At 40.6% G+C, this 16,504-nt stretch overlaps 1 protein-coding gene across 1 annotated transcript in view; it reads right to left on the reverse strand.

The window, feature by feature from the left end:
- The window catches only part of MYLK (myosin light chain kinase), a 197,323-nt gene that overhangs the window by 103,395 nt on the left and 77,424 nt on the right, over positions 1–16,504 (reverse strand). Inside the window, exons 4-10 of the mRNA XM_066190273.1 lie at positions 15,073–15,121; positions 12,353–12,518; positions 10,345–10,510; positions 7,481–7,517; positions 5,086–5,636; positions 3,236–3,439; positions 2,011–2,145 (exon numbers count right to left, since the gene is read on the reverse strand). Coding sequence (XP_066046370.1) covers positions 2,011–2,145; positions 3,236–3,439; positions 5,086–5,636; positions 7,481–7,517; positions 10,345–10,510; positions 12,353–12,518; positions 15,073–15,121 — 1,308 coding nt within the window. The remainder of the gene's footprint in view (positions 1–2,010; positions 2,146–3,235; positions 3,440–5,085; positions 5,637–7,480; positions 7,518–10,344; positions 10,511–12,352; positions 12,519–15,072; positions 15,122–16,504) is intronic.

Raw genomic sequence — 16,504 nt, forward strand, 5'->3', positions numbered from 1 at the left:
TTTGATTTAAGAGCAGAGTTAATGCACTGACTCTCACAATCCTAATGGTTTGAAATCCAGCTAACTAAGAAAAAACCCTACCTACATGGTCATATCAAGCCAATTGCAGTTAGAAGCTTGGATGCAATGTAAACATGATTATACCTGAACAGGGACAGACATATGAATTCAATGGGAAGAATGGCCAATATAAAATAAACGACTTGAAAAAAAGGCAGGGGGGCACAGTGCATCACAGAAAGATGAGGTTTATTTATCTCTAGGCTTTGTTTTCCAGGAGACAACAGTGTTCTGATTAGAACATGGCTACCTAAATGGAGACCATCCATATATCTGTGCTTCATGAGCTGTAAGTCATTTGAAAATCAACCCAAAGTCAGTCATCTGAGACAGGAAGATACTGTGTATGTGAAGATAACTGAGTATAACTACATCAGTCAATGTCTAAGGGTGCAACAGGAGGAAGGGTACCTTGGAATATGCACATGAAACGACTGACTCAGAGTTGCTCCTGAGCTGCAAGGCAATTCTTGCACAGCCAGAGATTTTACTCACATCTGCAAAGGAGGGACTTCAGCATAGCCTTCAGACAGAGAAACAAATTATGTCCAATGGGAGAGTGTCAGAACCTTTGCTCACATGTTTTGTGTTGTAAATAAAGCACTGCACTTTCTATTCTAGACATGGAGTTATTGGGAAGGGGATCAACCCAGGCTGTGGGAACATACCAATCTCAAGGTCATAGTTCATTTGCCCTGCCACCTTTTTCAGTTAGCCCATTTACTCTGAATAGCTAAAGGAAAACAGAGATCATGGGCAAATAATTAATTTTAAAATAATCCTGGAGCAAACAGCTTTATGGCAAAGTATGCTACTCTTTGTAATCACACACACACACACAAAGATGGATAGCCTGGGAGAGTCTGAGGAAAAAAAAAACCAAACAAAACAACAATTGCACTTCAGGAGAAAAAGAGGTGATCAAGAGTTAAGGTGAATAAATTTTTCTAGTGTTTTACAGATATAGGTCTAAATGGAAAGAGTCCTTAGCCAAAGCATGTAGTGCCTGGATTTCTGAAATGATTTAGAATTGAAGCAAAACACTTTGAGCCTAACTTAGATATTGAGAGCAAGTTAAGAAAGAAAACTCGACTCTTCAGCTGTGTCATCAGGTCAGGGTACTGTCCCTGCAGGATGATGCCATACCATTACGCTCAGAGCAGAAGCTTGTGCAAGAGGTGTGGGGGCAGCACAGGATTCAGCACAGGGCAGCAGCTGCACAGCTGTGTGACACAGCCCAGGTAGCTCACCTGGCACAGCCGTGTGACACGGCCCAGATATCTTACCTGGGCTCAGTGATGCCACCACCAGCAGCACAGCCATGTGACACAGCCCAGGTAACCCACCTGGCACAGTTGTGTGACACGGCCCAGGTATCTCACCCGGCACAGCTGTGTGACACGGCCCAGGTAACTCACCTGGCACAGCTGTGTGACACGGCCCAGGTATCTCACCTGGCACAGCTGTGTGACACGGCCCAGGTATCTCACCTGGCACAGCTGTGTGATATGGCCCAGGTATCACACCTGGCACAGCTGTGTGACACGGCCCAGGTATCTCACCTGGCACAGCTGTGTGATATGGCCCAGGTATCTCACCTGGCATAGCTGTGTGACACGGCCCAGGTATCTCACCTGGCACAGCTGTGTGATATGGCCCAGGTATCTCACCTGGCACAGCTGTGTGATACGGCCCAGGTATCTCACCTGGCATAGCTGTGTGACACGGCCCAGGTATCTCACCTGGCACAGCTGTGTGACACCAGCGCACCCTGCTGGACATTTTTCAGAACTGCGGCACCACAGACGCAGCTCAGCGCGCCCTTCGTGCACTCGGTGCTCCTGTAAAGGATTTTCCTCAGGTTTTCCAGAGGGTTGTATGAGGGTGATTGAGAGCCCTTCGGGGTGTCAGTGCGTTCATGCAGGGGTTGCGGAGCAGGGGATTCCTTACCATTGAGAAGCCATGTGATGTGGGGCACAGGGACCCCTCCCACACAGCACTGCAGCACAAAGTCTTGCCCTTCGCTCACAGTGCATTCTTTCAAGACACTGGAAAAGCACGGAGCAACCTCTTCAACCTTAGGCCCTTGAAAACGAGAATGAAAACAGTTCCTTCAACTGAAATTGATGAAATTAGATTTACCACTTAGAATCTTTTTCTAAGTGTGCTTAGATGACATGGCTGGGCTAACCACAGTGTAATGTTTAATTGGGGGATAGAAATAATTTTGAGCAGCAGACTGGTATAAAGAAGGCATTCTTCTCTCATCTTTAAGGCAGGCATTGCTGGGCCTCAAACTCTGTTTTAGGTGGTGACTTTCTATGCCAGAACCCAGCATTTGCAGCCCTTCACTAGAAGTATATGCAGCATATTAGCAGAGAGCTCAGCACAAAGAAGAGGATAGATAATTCTCTCCTCTTGTCATCTTCCAATCCCTCTCCCAGTGAGAAACAGTGTGACTTTAGGGTGCAGTTTATAGATCTCTCATGAGACAGTAAGAAATTATCTTGAGTATCCTGGTTTAAGTTCAGGCACAACAAATGGAGAAAAATAGCATGAACACGAACATAGATCCAGAACATAACTTAAAACCAGGTGAAAACACCAGAACTGAGGACAGGATTTGCTAGACCCAACAAAAATTTCAACCAGACCAGTAATACACTGCCTGCAAGCTTAAAATAATTTATCACTGGGACCTTAAAATAATTTATCACTGGGACATGTTCTTGAATTTAGCAAATCACAATTCTTACTCCTTTCCTTTTCTTCTTACTCACTTTGCTGCGCAAAATTGGCTTGTATTCAAAAAACATTTCAGATTTGGGGTGTAGAAATGCAAAGGAACTTCAAAAAACCTAAATGCAGAACAACAACAATAAACCCATGACAACCTGTATTAAATACAGGCATTAATAGAAACCTGAGTAGAGAACAGGCCTGTGTACAAAATGTATTGAGGTGGTTTTAGCTACACAAACAACAAAATCCACAGTATGTCAGAAGGGAAACTGATGCAGAAAGTGGCTTTATACACACCACTTTATTCTCAGAGGTAGGAATCAGAATTAACCTGCACTGAGAAGTCAAATAAAAATTATGTAGTAGCCACCCTCTCACAGCTTAAAAAAATCCAGCCAGTTTCCAAAGTGCAGATGGGCTCACAAGAACTTACTTCTGACGGTTAACAACCAGCTGATGGAAGTCTGGCCTTTGGGGTTGACAGCTGTACAGCTATAGGATCCACTGTCCCTCAAGTAAGCTTTCTTTATCCATAGGCAATGAATTCCATCTTCCTCATCTATTTGGACATCTTCTCCAGCTTTAATAGGTCGGCCTTCTTTGAACCACTCCACATCTGGTTTTGGCTTCCCTGAAACTAGACAATCAGACATTTGGATTTTTATGGACAAGTATTCATAATTACTATTATTTAGTATATATTTATTTAGTATTATTTACTTTATTATAAATTAGGTACACTTTACACATACATAATTATATAAACCTTAATGGGCAATACATGAAACTGTTGTCAGAAAGTTTGATACTCTGATCTTCTAAAACTTCTTGGCCAGTCCATCTCTTAAAATAACGAATATTTGGTAACATGTAAAACCATATCTGAAGAAAAGCTTCTGTCTAAAATCTGTTCTTCTAAATGAAACAGACAAAATGGATATGAAACTGAAACAGAGAAGGTTCTGTCCAAACAAAAACCCTTCCTTACTCAGCCCCGGCACAGGTTGCCCAGAGAGGCTGTGGACTTTCCCCACCCTGCAGATATTCAAAGGTCACCCAGGTACAGTCCTGGACCTGCCTGAGGTGAGGCTGCATGAGCAGGGAGAAGGGCCAGGGAAAGCAGCCCTGGTCACCATCTGCAGAGAGGATTCTCAGGAAAGTTTCTCGGATTATTTATTCAAGTGCATTAGGCACATCCCACTGTGATTTCCTGCAGACACCTTGCCTTGCATGTAAGAGTTTGTGCTTTGGGTCCAAAGCCAAATGATAAGGCATTCACTGGCTTCAATAAAAACTGGATGAGCTCCCTGTTTCTCTATGATAGGGACTGTATTTCCCTACCAAACAGGGTCATTAATTAGTTAAAGCTTGCAAAGTGTGTGAGATTCTCTGACAGAAAACAATTCATGTTTTTAGTAATATACCTGAAAAATAAACTGTTGAAAATGTGCCAGGACCTTTGGAATCTTTTCTCCACTCCAAACACTCTAGACTTGTGATAGAAATTATATTCTGTACTCATGGGGCAAGACTCATCAAGAAAGGAAATAAATTACTATGATGTTGTGTGGTTGGGTTTTTTTTTTTGCCTCTAGAGAAACAAAAAACCAATTTCTCTCTCAATTATGTGAACACTTTAAAGTGTGTTATTTTTAAAAAAGGCAGAAAAATGTTTCCAGATCATTTTCTAAAATTGCAATTTAAAAAAAGAGTAGTGTTCCAAATCTACTACCCAGATTCAGCAAAATGCAACTCTCATTACTCTTTTAAGAGGTTAAAACCCATTCTGATTCTGTGGAACAAACTCTAAACCTCCCTTTTAATTCCCACTTTATCATTTCAGCTGTTAGGAAACACTCAGATCAGGCTGACCAAATATGAGACATAAAAATAGATGCCACTAGGGACATGCCGTGACTGATTGTATTTTCTCCTCTGATATTCTTTTGGCTCAAGGGCAGTGTCACTAATTACACTTCTGGAAAGTGTACCATCCATTTTCTCTCTTGCATCCTCATATAAGAGGGCCTAAAACGACCTCCTAGCAGCATTGGTTACATCTGGGGACACCCCAGATGAGAGAGGAGATGGACACCATGGCATAGGATGGTTGGAAAATTTCACTGTGTTGTGGAAACAGTGTTGGATTCTGCATCTGTTTCCAAAAGGCTTTAGGAGGAGAACAACTTCCAAAGAAGTAGAAATTGCTTTCCGCTTCTCCACATCAAAAGGGAACCCCCTTCTGACTAAATCCAGGGGCTCAAATAATTTTCATCCCTTTACCTTTGCTCTTGAATTTAATCTCCTGGCCTTCTGATGCTTCCAGGCTCTGTGGATGGATCTCAAACTGAGGGGGAATTCCCAGGGGCTCCCTCTTCTCCTCCATTACAGCCTCCCAGGCTCCAGACTTGTTTTCTGCTTCTCTGGTCCTGGGACTGACGTGCCCTGTCAGAGATGGAGTTTGTTGAGCTGACATCAAGAGCTGCACACCCCTTTTCCTGTTTTCACTCTGTCTGATGGAAGGGGCCTGGGATTCTGGTTGCAGTTTGACAGATTGTAGTGTGATGGTGCTTGAAGTTTTCTGCAAGACCTGAGGTCCCTTTTTTCCTTCCTTGTGTTCTGTGTTGGTTTCTTGGTGCTGTCCTTGCTTACTTTCTTTGCCTTCTCTGGTGATATAAAAGGACTCTTTCTTTGCTGGCACCCTGTCTTTGGTTTCAACCATGAGTTCTGTGCTGCTGGATTTCAGCTCTTTAGCAATCCCATTGCTGGTGGCCTGTTTGAATTCTGAATTTTCAACAGCTTTAACAGCAAGTGTGGTTGGTTTTGATGGCACGCTGAAGGAAAATGAGAAGTTTGGAGATACATGACACTGCAAAAAGACTCATTATTATTATCAGTAATTATACAAATATATAAGCCCTTAGCAAGAAGGTGAACTGATTAGCCTTTAGATTCTTTCCCACAGATCAAGAACATGGCTCAAAGAGGTGAAGTGAAAAACTTCATAAAATTAAATCAGGGCTCAGACACTATCTCAGCTCAGGAATTTCTGGATATAAGTCCACTGCTCAAGTTCTAACACGCTTTGTGAGTCAGACATTAACCTTGCATGCACTGCTTTAGATGGGAAGCAATTACATGAGATCTGAATGACCATGATGTAACACTACTTGATGCTTTAATAAACTGAGGTCGTGTACAAGATAGCTCAAAATGTCACATAAAATACTTCCCTAAAGGGAAATGAAAATGCAAATTGTGAAGCGATTTCACTATTTCTAATTAGGGTGTCTTGTAATCCAGGTAATTTCAAAACAGGACTGATAGGAAACTTGACCAAAGTCTAGGGGAGGAAGAAGGGGTGTAGGCACATTAAAAACTCGACTGGATGTAACAATATCAGCTATGGATTTAATAGGAGGAGTTTCTAAGGATTATGGTGGAGCTGCTGCTCAGTACTTTGGGGGCACAAGAGTAGCTGACTAACTGGGGACTTGAATCTAAGACACCTCCATTGAAGGTGACTGCCTTGATCCCTAAGCTATTGCCTGTAGCACTGTGTCAGTGTCTCACACTTCCATAGAATTACTCCAAGGCAGAATTGGAACACATCTGAAATAAGGGCAGTAATCTCCAGCCCAGTCCTGTTTAGCTACACTTGGTGTGATTAACTTATTCTCTCAAGGAGACTTGGGATATTTATAGGGGTTCTTTCTTCAGCTGGAGTTTGATGAACTGTAAGATTTTTTCATTTTACAAAACCTTTTTTTTTTTTTTTTTTTTTTTTTTTTTTTTTTTTTTTGTGAATAAATGATGGAGGATGCATAACTACTCTGGAGAACAACATGCATGGGGAGTTCTGCCTCCAATGCTGCACAGTTTCATTTACACTAAACTTACTCTCAAGCATGTTCCTAAAAATCACGCAGATCTGCGAAACAGAATAGCACAGCATTTTCAATTCCACTCTGCAGTTAGGACAGTGTGAGCATGCCATTTAGATTTCTCATCCAGGGCATGTGAGGACAGATTAAACATCCCAATGACTGCAAAGCAACTGGCCTTCATCAAAGTGTCTTACACAGACAGCCTTGAACTTTTCATTCCTGCATTTTCCATTCATGAAGAAAAGTCATTTTATAAAGTAATTTTAAAATATTATAGTAATTTAATTTTTAAAATCTTGATAAAGGCCTAAATATTAATTTTTTCTTTCTTGTTACTCTACACCTACTTTTGTGTGCATTTTCAGACAACAGCAAAGACCATGGCCGTACCATGTTTAGTTTATGACAGGAAAGAACAACCAGCTCAGTACTGACAAAGTGCACTCAAACTGTTATCTCCAAAAAAGAAGTTTGACTCTCAGGTACAGCGTACAATTTCTACTCACATAGTTTGCTTTTTTTTTTTTTTAAATTTTCCTTTCTGAACCAGACCAGAACTCTGTACTTCATAATGTTGCCACCAGTTGCACCAACTGTTTCCTACGAGGCTACCAGGACAACTGCATTGAGCAGCAAGAAAGAATCTTATTCCAAGCAAACATTTTCTGACTTCCAAATACAGACTGGCCCCCCAAAAATTTATCAGTTTGTGAAGAAAGCACATGCAGTAAACATCAAAATCAGTGCACTGCAATTAAATAGTCAGAGAAGGTACTCCAGTAAAAACATACCAAGGTGGCTGAGTGTATGTGTCGGTCTTATCTGAACCTGAAATATAAGAGAAGAAACAGGTAAATTATACACAAAATACTGTCCCAAATTCCTAAATTTTGAAAGATTTTAAGCAGAAAATATGCTTAAGGACCTTCACTCTTCAAATTTTCAATGCACTGAAGTCAAGATTGACAATTACCACACCGGAAATTGACATGGACAACAGGAAGCTGTTCAGCTGCAACCGAAGAGGTCTGGGTCCATTTTGAGACATTGCTGCATCATGTTCTCACAGCCCTGCAGAACTAAAGGTTCAAGGACCTTCAAAAGCTCTGTGTTGGGGGAGAGAAGTATGGAAGAGATTCCAACTGGGAAGTAGTTTATCAAATCTTGTGATAATTCCACAGATTTTGTAGAGGTAGAGAAAGACAAACCATCAATCAGTCCTACACCTGAGCACGCTCACAGTGAAACAGCAGCTGTCCTCTGGCTAAAACACAGAACCAAGTCAACAGGATTAAAACGTCCCAAAACCTGGACACACCTGTAAACATTTACCAACCCATTTGCTGCGTAGAAAGAATTATGATTAACACGAATAACACAAAAACTAATGCATTGCATTTTTTCACTTTGCCACACCACTGGGGAATCTGGGAACATGGCTGAGCTATATTGATATTCCAAGGTGCCTCAACATCTGCATTGATAAAACTGAGCACATATTGACCCACAAGCTGTCTCCTCATTTGTAATCCTTCATGAATTCTCAAAAACCTTGACAGTGTTTCTTTCTCCTGGGGCCAGCATGAGATAATAAATAGTTGTGAGGAGAGAAATACCATTCTAGGTCAAATACCAGCCACATCTCTCCATTATCCCCTAATTAAGATTACAGGATCTTAATTTGTTTTCTCCTGGCCAGACCAAAGCTGCACCTATGCTGTTGTCAGCTGTGAGACTAGAAACTACAGTAGAAAGACATGTAATAATTAATTTGCAAGATAACAAATTTTTCAAGTCACCAACAAGCACTTAATAAAAAAAATGCTTTCAGAGACTTTGTCTCCTCTGTCTCAGGGAAAAGACAAAATCATGAGATGGATGATATCCTGATTTGCACTGTGTTTTGCAAGCAAAAAGCCACATCCAAATGCTTGGACTTGCCATGCCATTCAGAGTGACCGAAAGAATCTATTTACACACAAACAAAATTTGAGGTGAGAGAGGGAAAAAACCCACTGTCCTCATTTCAATAAATTACTGTCAAACAGTAACAGAAATATAGAAATTAAAACTGAAAAGACTGGATAAAAGCAGAAAAGGAAGCTTTGTAACTACTGGTTGCAGACAAGACAATACCATGCAACCCTGTCTATTAAAAGAATATTTCCTCTTCCCTCTTCACCTTCCACTCTGGGAAAAAATATAGCTATTGGAGGAAAATATCTATATATGAGATTACATGTCTTTGAAAGAACATGTACTTCTGAGCCACTTGATTGTCTGCTTACAACTTGCAGCCACTCTGACAACCTGATTTAATTGATAATGAAAGAATCATGTATTCTATTTTGTGGTTAGGTAAGTGGAACCATCCAATTAATCAAGGGCATTGCAAAAGAGTGCCCTTTTTACCGACCTGCACTAATCCAAGAAAGAATGGATTATTCAGAGATGTGGTCAGCACCTGAAGCAAACATATACCACAACTGACTTTGTGACCCCAGTTCCACATCATCTCTCAAGGCAGATGTAGCCATTACAGAACAGAAAGCTCTCCACTTCAGGGAGAGCAATTAGGGATCGAGTTTTATGTTTAGATAAAAGGCTTATTGAAAGAAACAGGCCTTTCTGTACAACCTCTGTGGAACAGGCAAACTGTTGAAGCTTCTTCTACAATGGCTCCATCAGATTGGAACTTACAGATAAAAAGTACAGCTTTAATTTGTAGAAAGGTTAGCTGTGGTTCTGAGCATCCCAAACACACATCCTCTTGTTATTTATATTCTTGATACCTTACAGAGTGACAGCATTGACGTGAAACTAAAAGTCTTGGAACAAAATCTGACTGCTGCATGCATCTGTACCCCATTGGCCTCACGACTGCAGCTGAAGCCAGCAGCTGTGGATTTCATTATCTAAGGGGTCCAGTGACTGCTTACCCACTGACTGATGAACTTCCTCTTTAGTGTGCTTGCTGAAAGCTGTACAATTTTGAGGCTGATGCAAAGGGCACCCTAAGAAGCATCAAACTGCAAAAAGAGCTGTATATGATAATGCGTGTATGAGATAGAACATTCTACTTATGCAAAAACATTTGTTTCCTTAACAAGCAGTGAAATAGGCAGGGCTGGGAGTTGAGAAGACTAAGTTTTTATCTTTTTAAGATGGGTTTTTTTCTCTCTCACAATTTAGCATTATGCTCTTTTACTTTACTTTCCTAGTTCTACAAATATAGATAGAATTTTGCCTCCCATAAGGAAGTTGGTATAAATGTGCATCTGGTGCTAGTACTCAAAAAATATAAAATTAATTACTCATTATAATGACAAGTGCCAGGTTGCATTTGCTGAAAATCAAATCAATGTTCAAAATAGAGAAGTTGAAGTCACAGTAAAAGTGAAAAGGTGTTTTTCAATGAATCTGTTACAAAGCAGTTGGATTGCCTTTTTTCCCTATTGAACCAACACACTGTTTACAGCTGTAGCATGCTCCAAGCTATCACAGCATCATTTAATGAACAGAGGGAGAGAGAGAGAGAGAGAAGATAATGGGAAGAAGTGAATGTTTCTTGTTAAATATTGAGAACACAACCAGAGACATTTTAACAGAATGTCTGTGGCTCACTTTTCTCTCCCCTGCACACTCTTTGCTGTACCTTGAACGGTGAGCTCTGCAGACACCGACGCCTTCCCAGCGCTGTTCACCACTGTGCACGTGTAAATTCCTGAATCAGCAAGCTGAACATTTTGGATCTCCAAGAACTGGATGCCTGTTCTCTCATACATGTTGAAACGCTCATTTTGCTGTAACTGAATATCACCCTGCAAACATCACAAGGCACCATGAGGCAGTAGCTATTGTTAAGAGAAAGGGAGCAAGATTTTTTCAGTAAAACATTAGGTCAAAATGTCTTTCTCCTATCCTTTAGCCAAATTCCTTCTATGAATAGTACTAATATGGTATAAACAAAACAATAAATCATGCCCAAAATACTGTAATTCACATCTTCAAGAGGTTTCCTTTCTCTTCTGTTTTGCCACCTACTCATCTCAGTTTGGTTTTGGCCTTTCCCTATTTATTATACCCAGATTCCTGGAAAAAATTATTTTCATTGTATGTAGGCTCAAACCAGTTTTATGTTCCTGTTTGTTCCAGGAAGTCAAATGTTTTTAAGCAAAAGCTTCCCATCTGGAGAGTAGTTCTCTATCCCTCAAAAGCGACACGAGTTAAAACCAAAGATAAGGCTTTGAGGCAAGAAGTGTGTGTAGTTGTGTGCTCTCTGTTACACACAGTAGATGGTCACAATGACAATCTTTGCCTTTAAATTCTACAAAGAAATCAACCAATTCCTCATCTGTGAGCAAATCAGTGCTTCTGTCTCAGCATCATCCATTAAGAATGAGTGCTTTGCTATCAGATACCACAGTTTCTCCCATCCTAAGCTTAGGAAGGGAAAGCCTACAAATCTACTATTTTACATGGGCAGTAAACATTTGAGAAACATTACAGTGTTTACAGACACTGCCATTCTTGAAGTTTATCAACTCATTGCTATTTGGGTGCTTTAGGTCCTAATGGAACTTACAAAACCTAGTTCACATCAGGGGGTTGGTGATGACACAGAAGCTTCTGTTCCTTGCAACTTAACAAGTAAGAAAATCAGAAAGAAAATAATAAGCAGAGTCAGATGTTTACAAACAGGCTTAATTAGTTCTGAAAAGTGCAATTTTACTTGTTGATAAATCTTCCATGCTGTAGGAAGGTAGTCATATGTTGGGTCTGTGGTAGTCAGATGTGGTCCAGCAGCCATGTAAGTTCATTTCCATGCGGCACACAATATGGAAGGTGATAATCAATAGCAAAATACAGAATAAAACCTCCAGGAAACTGCAAAGAAGGTATGGAGAAGTACCAAAGTGTAGATCCAAACTGCTGGATTGGTAGTCCCTACTTCCTATTTACCACATAGCCCTGAACAAAGAGAGCTGAGTAACCAATCCTGTTTGGAAAACCTGAGTGAGCCTGGTGAGACTGGAACACCACCAGGCTGTGGTGGAGCAGCTGCACTGCAGAGTCCCAGAGAGTCAGCAGGTCCCAAAGAACGGACAGCAGCTGGAAGGAGAGGCAGACTCCAGATGAAGCCAGCAGCTGAAGGAGATGTCTGTGAGTGCTTCCCCTGCAAGAGGCTGCCTGTGTTTGGGGATGTACCCTGACATTCTTGTATTACAGACAAGGATAAGCCTGGAATAAAGCAGACAATGACTTGGAAGCATTTCCCTGTTCTCTGAGAAGTTTTCAGAGATTTGTTTGTTTGGTTTTTTGTTTGTTTGTTTGGGTTTTTGGCTTTTTGTGTTTGTTAGTTAGTTAGTTTGTTTGTGGTTTTTTGCTACTTTCCCCCCACCAGAGCAGTCATATACTTGGTTTTTCAAATTAAAGTACCTTTGATTCTCTAAAATACTGACAGTTTCAGTAAAAATTACCTAATCAGTGTAATACCTAATTTCACCTGAAAGCTCTCTCCTTACAAAGAAAAAAATGTGTTTGGAGATCTCGTGAATGCCCAAAGGGGACACTTGGACTTAAGACTTCAATGTGCATTTCATCCTTTTAAGTCACAAAATTTCAAAAGAGAAAGAAAAGATAAACTTTTGGGGAAATCCTACCTTAAACCAAGTTACTTGAGGCTGAGGTCGTCCTGTTATTTTACATGAGAATTTGCCTGTTTGTCCTTCACGCACAACAACTCTGTTGGGTTTCGTAGCAAACTTGGGTGGACTTTCTCCCCAGATGCTTGGCCTCTGCTCCACAGATGGAACAGCAAGTCTTCCCCTGCAAGGGAAATTGAAATTCTGGTTTTACAGAAGAGCTGGAAGCTGTTGTGGTTAAAGCACACATCAGGAACCATTTTAGACCTGCGACTGCCAACAAAGGTATATCATTGGTGGTAACATAGACTGTAGTTGCACGATATTTTTCTTGGCCATGGAAGAAATGGAAATGCTGGTGATGACTACTCTTGACTCCTCATGCAACTAAACTGTGTTATGCTATGCACCCTCATCTGGTACACACAGAACAGATCTTGGGGACCATTTCAGTTGTTAATAAGCAGAGCTGGGCAAACCAAAAGATAGGAAACACTGTATGCATTTAGTTTCTCCCATTTTCTGTTTTTTAGTTGCCTCCTAAGAGTTTATTTGTGCATACTTGTTTACCATTCACAGGTTTTTATCATGTAATTTGTTTCATTCTTGAGCGCAATTGACACGGTAATTTCTGATTTATGAATCAGGACCTTGGTTTGGCAACACTCCTGACATGTCCTGGTAAATACTTTTTTTACCAGGTCTGGGCAAAAGACTTTTACTTTCTGGGGAAGACTTTTATTTGTAACCTCACTTGCTACAATATTATCAAAACAAATGTGAAGAGGGCACTAAAACAAAGTACACTTGTCCCCGGTAAATTACTGTTAAGTGTAAATGCCCAGCTCTACTTACATGGCTGGCACAGCTGGGAAATGACATGAAGGATGAAACTAAAGTGGCATCAGTGACTGCAGTCCAAAACTGCAAACAGTTACACAACTATAAAACATGAAACATCAAGCAGCATTATAGCATGAAAAAACCCAAAAAGGTGCAACTTCAGGTCTGTTAATGTCAAAGGGAACACACTCGCTCTTTGCTCTGAGGCCTTGGTACAACAAAGACACATTAGCAAACGGCAGATGGTGATTTCTTTTTATTTTTTTAACATTTAATTTCAAGCAAACTGAACCATTTTCAAGGCCTTCTTTTCCAGATGGCCTTTTACCACATGCAAGTAAGATGTGTCAATACCTCACCATTTCTACCAGGTGTCAGATACTGACAGAGGCCACATCCCCTTAGTCCAAGGTGCTGCCAGGACATGGTCGTTGCCATATTGGCAGCTCGAGGTTTCTAAGCAAGAGATGATACCATAATGAAAATATTTACATGGACAAGAGGACCGAAAAAGTACTGAGAGAAGCATGACTGTAACGTGCTAAAATGAAAATCACTTTATCATATAATTAAATATCTGATAGCTTTGAATGTCATCTCCCTCACACTACCACTCAAGAAGAACATAAATATGTACTAAAGAAGTCTTTGAGTAACCATCTTTAGGTAGTGAGTCTATATTTATATATCTATACATATAGCATATTAAAAGAAAATTAACTACTAGCTGGCCTGCAGCTTTATGGCTGCTTCCTAGACATGAACAAAGGAAAATGTGTAATTTGTTTTTCTTTTCCCTTTTCCCACCATAGAATTATTAATACTGAATAGGAGGAAAACACAGGAGCATGAAAAGTGAGGGCAATCACTCTAACTCTATGCAATGCAATGGATTAGGATAGTGCTTTGTAAAGTCTGAGTATATGACAAAATCTAACAGCAACCTGAACTGTCCTTTCTTGTTTTGATTATTTATCCTGTGGGTATACCTGTAGGTCACTTGAAATAGAGAATTTATCATGTAAAAGCCTTCCTGATTACTCAGTTTTACTTACCATTTTCACTGTTGTAATCCGTTAATTTTAAAATCAAAAACAATTATAAACAATGTCCATATCAACGACAAAATTAAAACCTCCAGTTTTAACTATCTGTATTCTAATCACTAACATAATCAGAACATGTATTTTTGCCTATATCCAGAGTGACTCAGTGCCAGAGATATAAGTCAGAGAAAATTCCGCCTAAATTCAAAGTATTTATAAAGAAATTAATTCAGCTGTTGGAAGAATCAGGCCTCAGGCTTTCAAAACAGTGACATTCATGTAATTGTCATTGCTTACTGAAGTGCAGAAAGTACAAGCAGGCTTTAGTGTGCCAGCTTACATCATCCCATCAACCTGCTCTTGGTAAAGTTACTCCAAACCAAAACAATCATTTCTTCTGGACTTCAGTTTACCCACTGTGTTGCTTGGAAACATTTAAATTCTCTGTGTGAGAATGCTGATTTCAGTTGCTTTTATTTCTTACTGATGACTCTTAAAGCAGTATCTGCTCAGCCTTTAAAAAGATACTGCCATCTCATGGAAGTTGTGGGGAAGGACTCTTCAATATCAGAGAGCAGAGAAGAGGGCACAAAATTACAGCAGAGGAGGGTGCAATATTCAGGTATCAGCAGGATGTTCAGTTTTCAGCCACATTAATTCCTCAGTCAGTATGCTGGAGCAGTAGCTGTGCATCTTCCTGACTGCCTCAGCCATTCTGCTTAACCGGCAGCTCTCACAGTGGCCACTCGGGGTAAATGGAGATCTTTAGAAAGAGTAATTTTACTTGTTTTCCTACCAAAATATAGTTGAGTGTCTGTTAAACAATATCCAAGCCAGTAGGCTGCTTACCCAGAGGTTTTGGCACTGGATGGCAGGCTGTATTTCATCAAGGAGTTTCCTGTAAGCACGGGACAGAAAGACAGGAAGTCAAAAGTTTTGTCAAGCCCATTGGGAATTACAGATAACAAAGACTATGTAAAATATGCATTTCTCCAGGTTAGAAACATAAATGAGGAATGCAACACCTGCAGTAAAAGGTTATGTCATCTGTAGTTCAAAGTAAGGCTCTCCAATTTCAAAACCAAGCTTTAGCAGAGTTCCTGTGTAACCCCCGGCCTCAGCTGTAACGATGCCAAAGATTATTCATTAAAAAATACTTTTTTTGAATGAAATACTTTCCAATTTCTAATTTTCAGTGCTCCAGTGCTTGAAATCAAGACAGCAGGAGGTTTTCAGACTGTGAAAGAGCTGTTACTTGGCTGTGTTTTCAGTCCTGTGTCAGCCCAAAGCACCTTTGCTGTACACGGCACAGGAGGGAGACGCCGCGGGAGCCCAGCGCCATCTGCTGCGCTCCGAGCCCGACCCGGGGGACACCCGGAGCCGCAGCGGCCACCGTGCAGCTCTGGGGCTGTGAAAAAACACCTGCTCTAGGGCCTTACGAGAGCCCACATCGCTGTCACACAGGACAGCCATGCACATGGAAAGAGTAGATCATGTTTCAGTCACTAATTTTTCAAGCAGCAGGCAGCCCCACGTGGTTACCTTTGCAGAGAACAGAAAAAGTGCTTTGCTATCTTTGTGGATAAAGGAAATTGAGAACAAAGACCATATAATACTTAAACTCAGAGAAATTCAGCCATTGGGTGGTGCTCCGAAGTTGTTTTGAACTGTAGCAAAAACCAGATCAGAAAAACTGACATAAAAACGGCTTAAAAAAAAAAAAATCCTCCACTTCCATGTATATTGTCATTCATAAAGTTGTCCCAACTTAAAATAAGGGGAAAAAAATTACTTAACTTTACAGCGTAAGGATCATGTCAGATCTATGCATATTTCAGTACGTACTCTGAGAATATTAGAGTTTTTGACTCTGAATAAACCCAAATATTGACAGTTTCAGGACTGCTGCAGATTTTTCCTTTTCTTCAAGAATTCAACACAGTTGTGACCTGAGAGGTTTTGATATTCAACAGATCTCTGACGTGACCAAATTGCAAGAGGAGAAGCAGTACAATTGATTTCAATCTTTGCCTGGATTTATGTCACTCTTTGAATTTTGGCAGTCTGCAACTATCTAACATGCAGATGTGCTCTTAAAAATTCCTGGGTTTGATCCTGGCTGTTTCCTGTGTGACATTAAGCATGCAATTACAACCAGGCGTGCAGTTTAGCAGTTTCTGTCCTGAGTGGTGGCTTCCACGAAAATTACTAAGTTTAGAACAAAGTCTTTAAAGCTAGGACTTTTGTGACCTGCACATCATCACCCACACCTGAAACAGAA

This window comes from Chamaea fasciata, unplaced genomic scaffold (genome assembly GCF_029207755.1).
Source record: "Chamaea fasciata isolate MVZ Bird 193981 ecotype frontalis unplaced genomic scaffold, bChaFas1.0.hap1 SCAF_8, whole genome shotgun sequence".
Taxonomy (NCBI): Eukaryota; Metazoa; Chordata; class Aves; order Passeriformes; family Sylviidae; genus Chamaea; species Chamaea fasciata.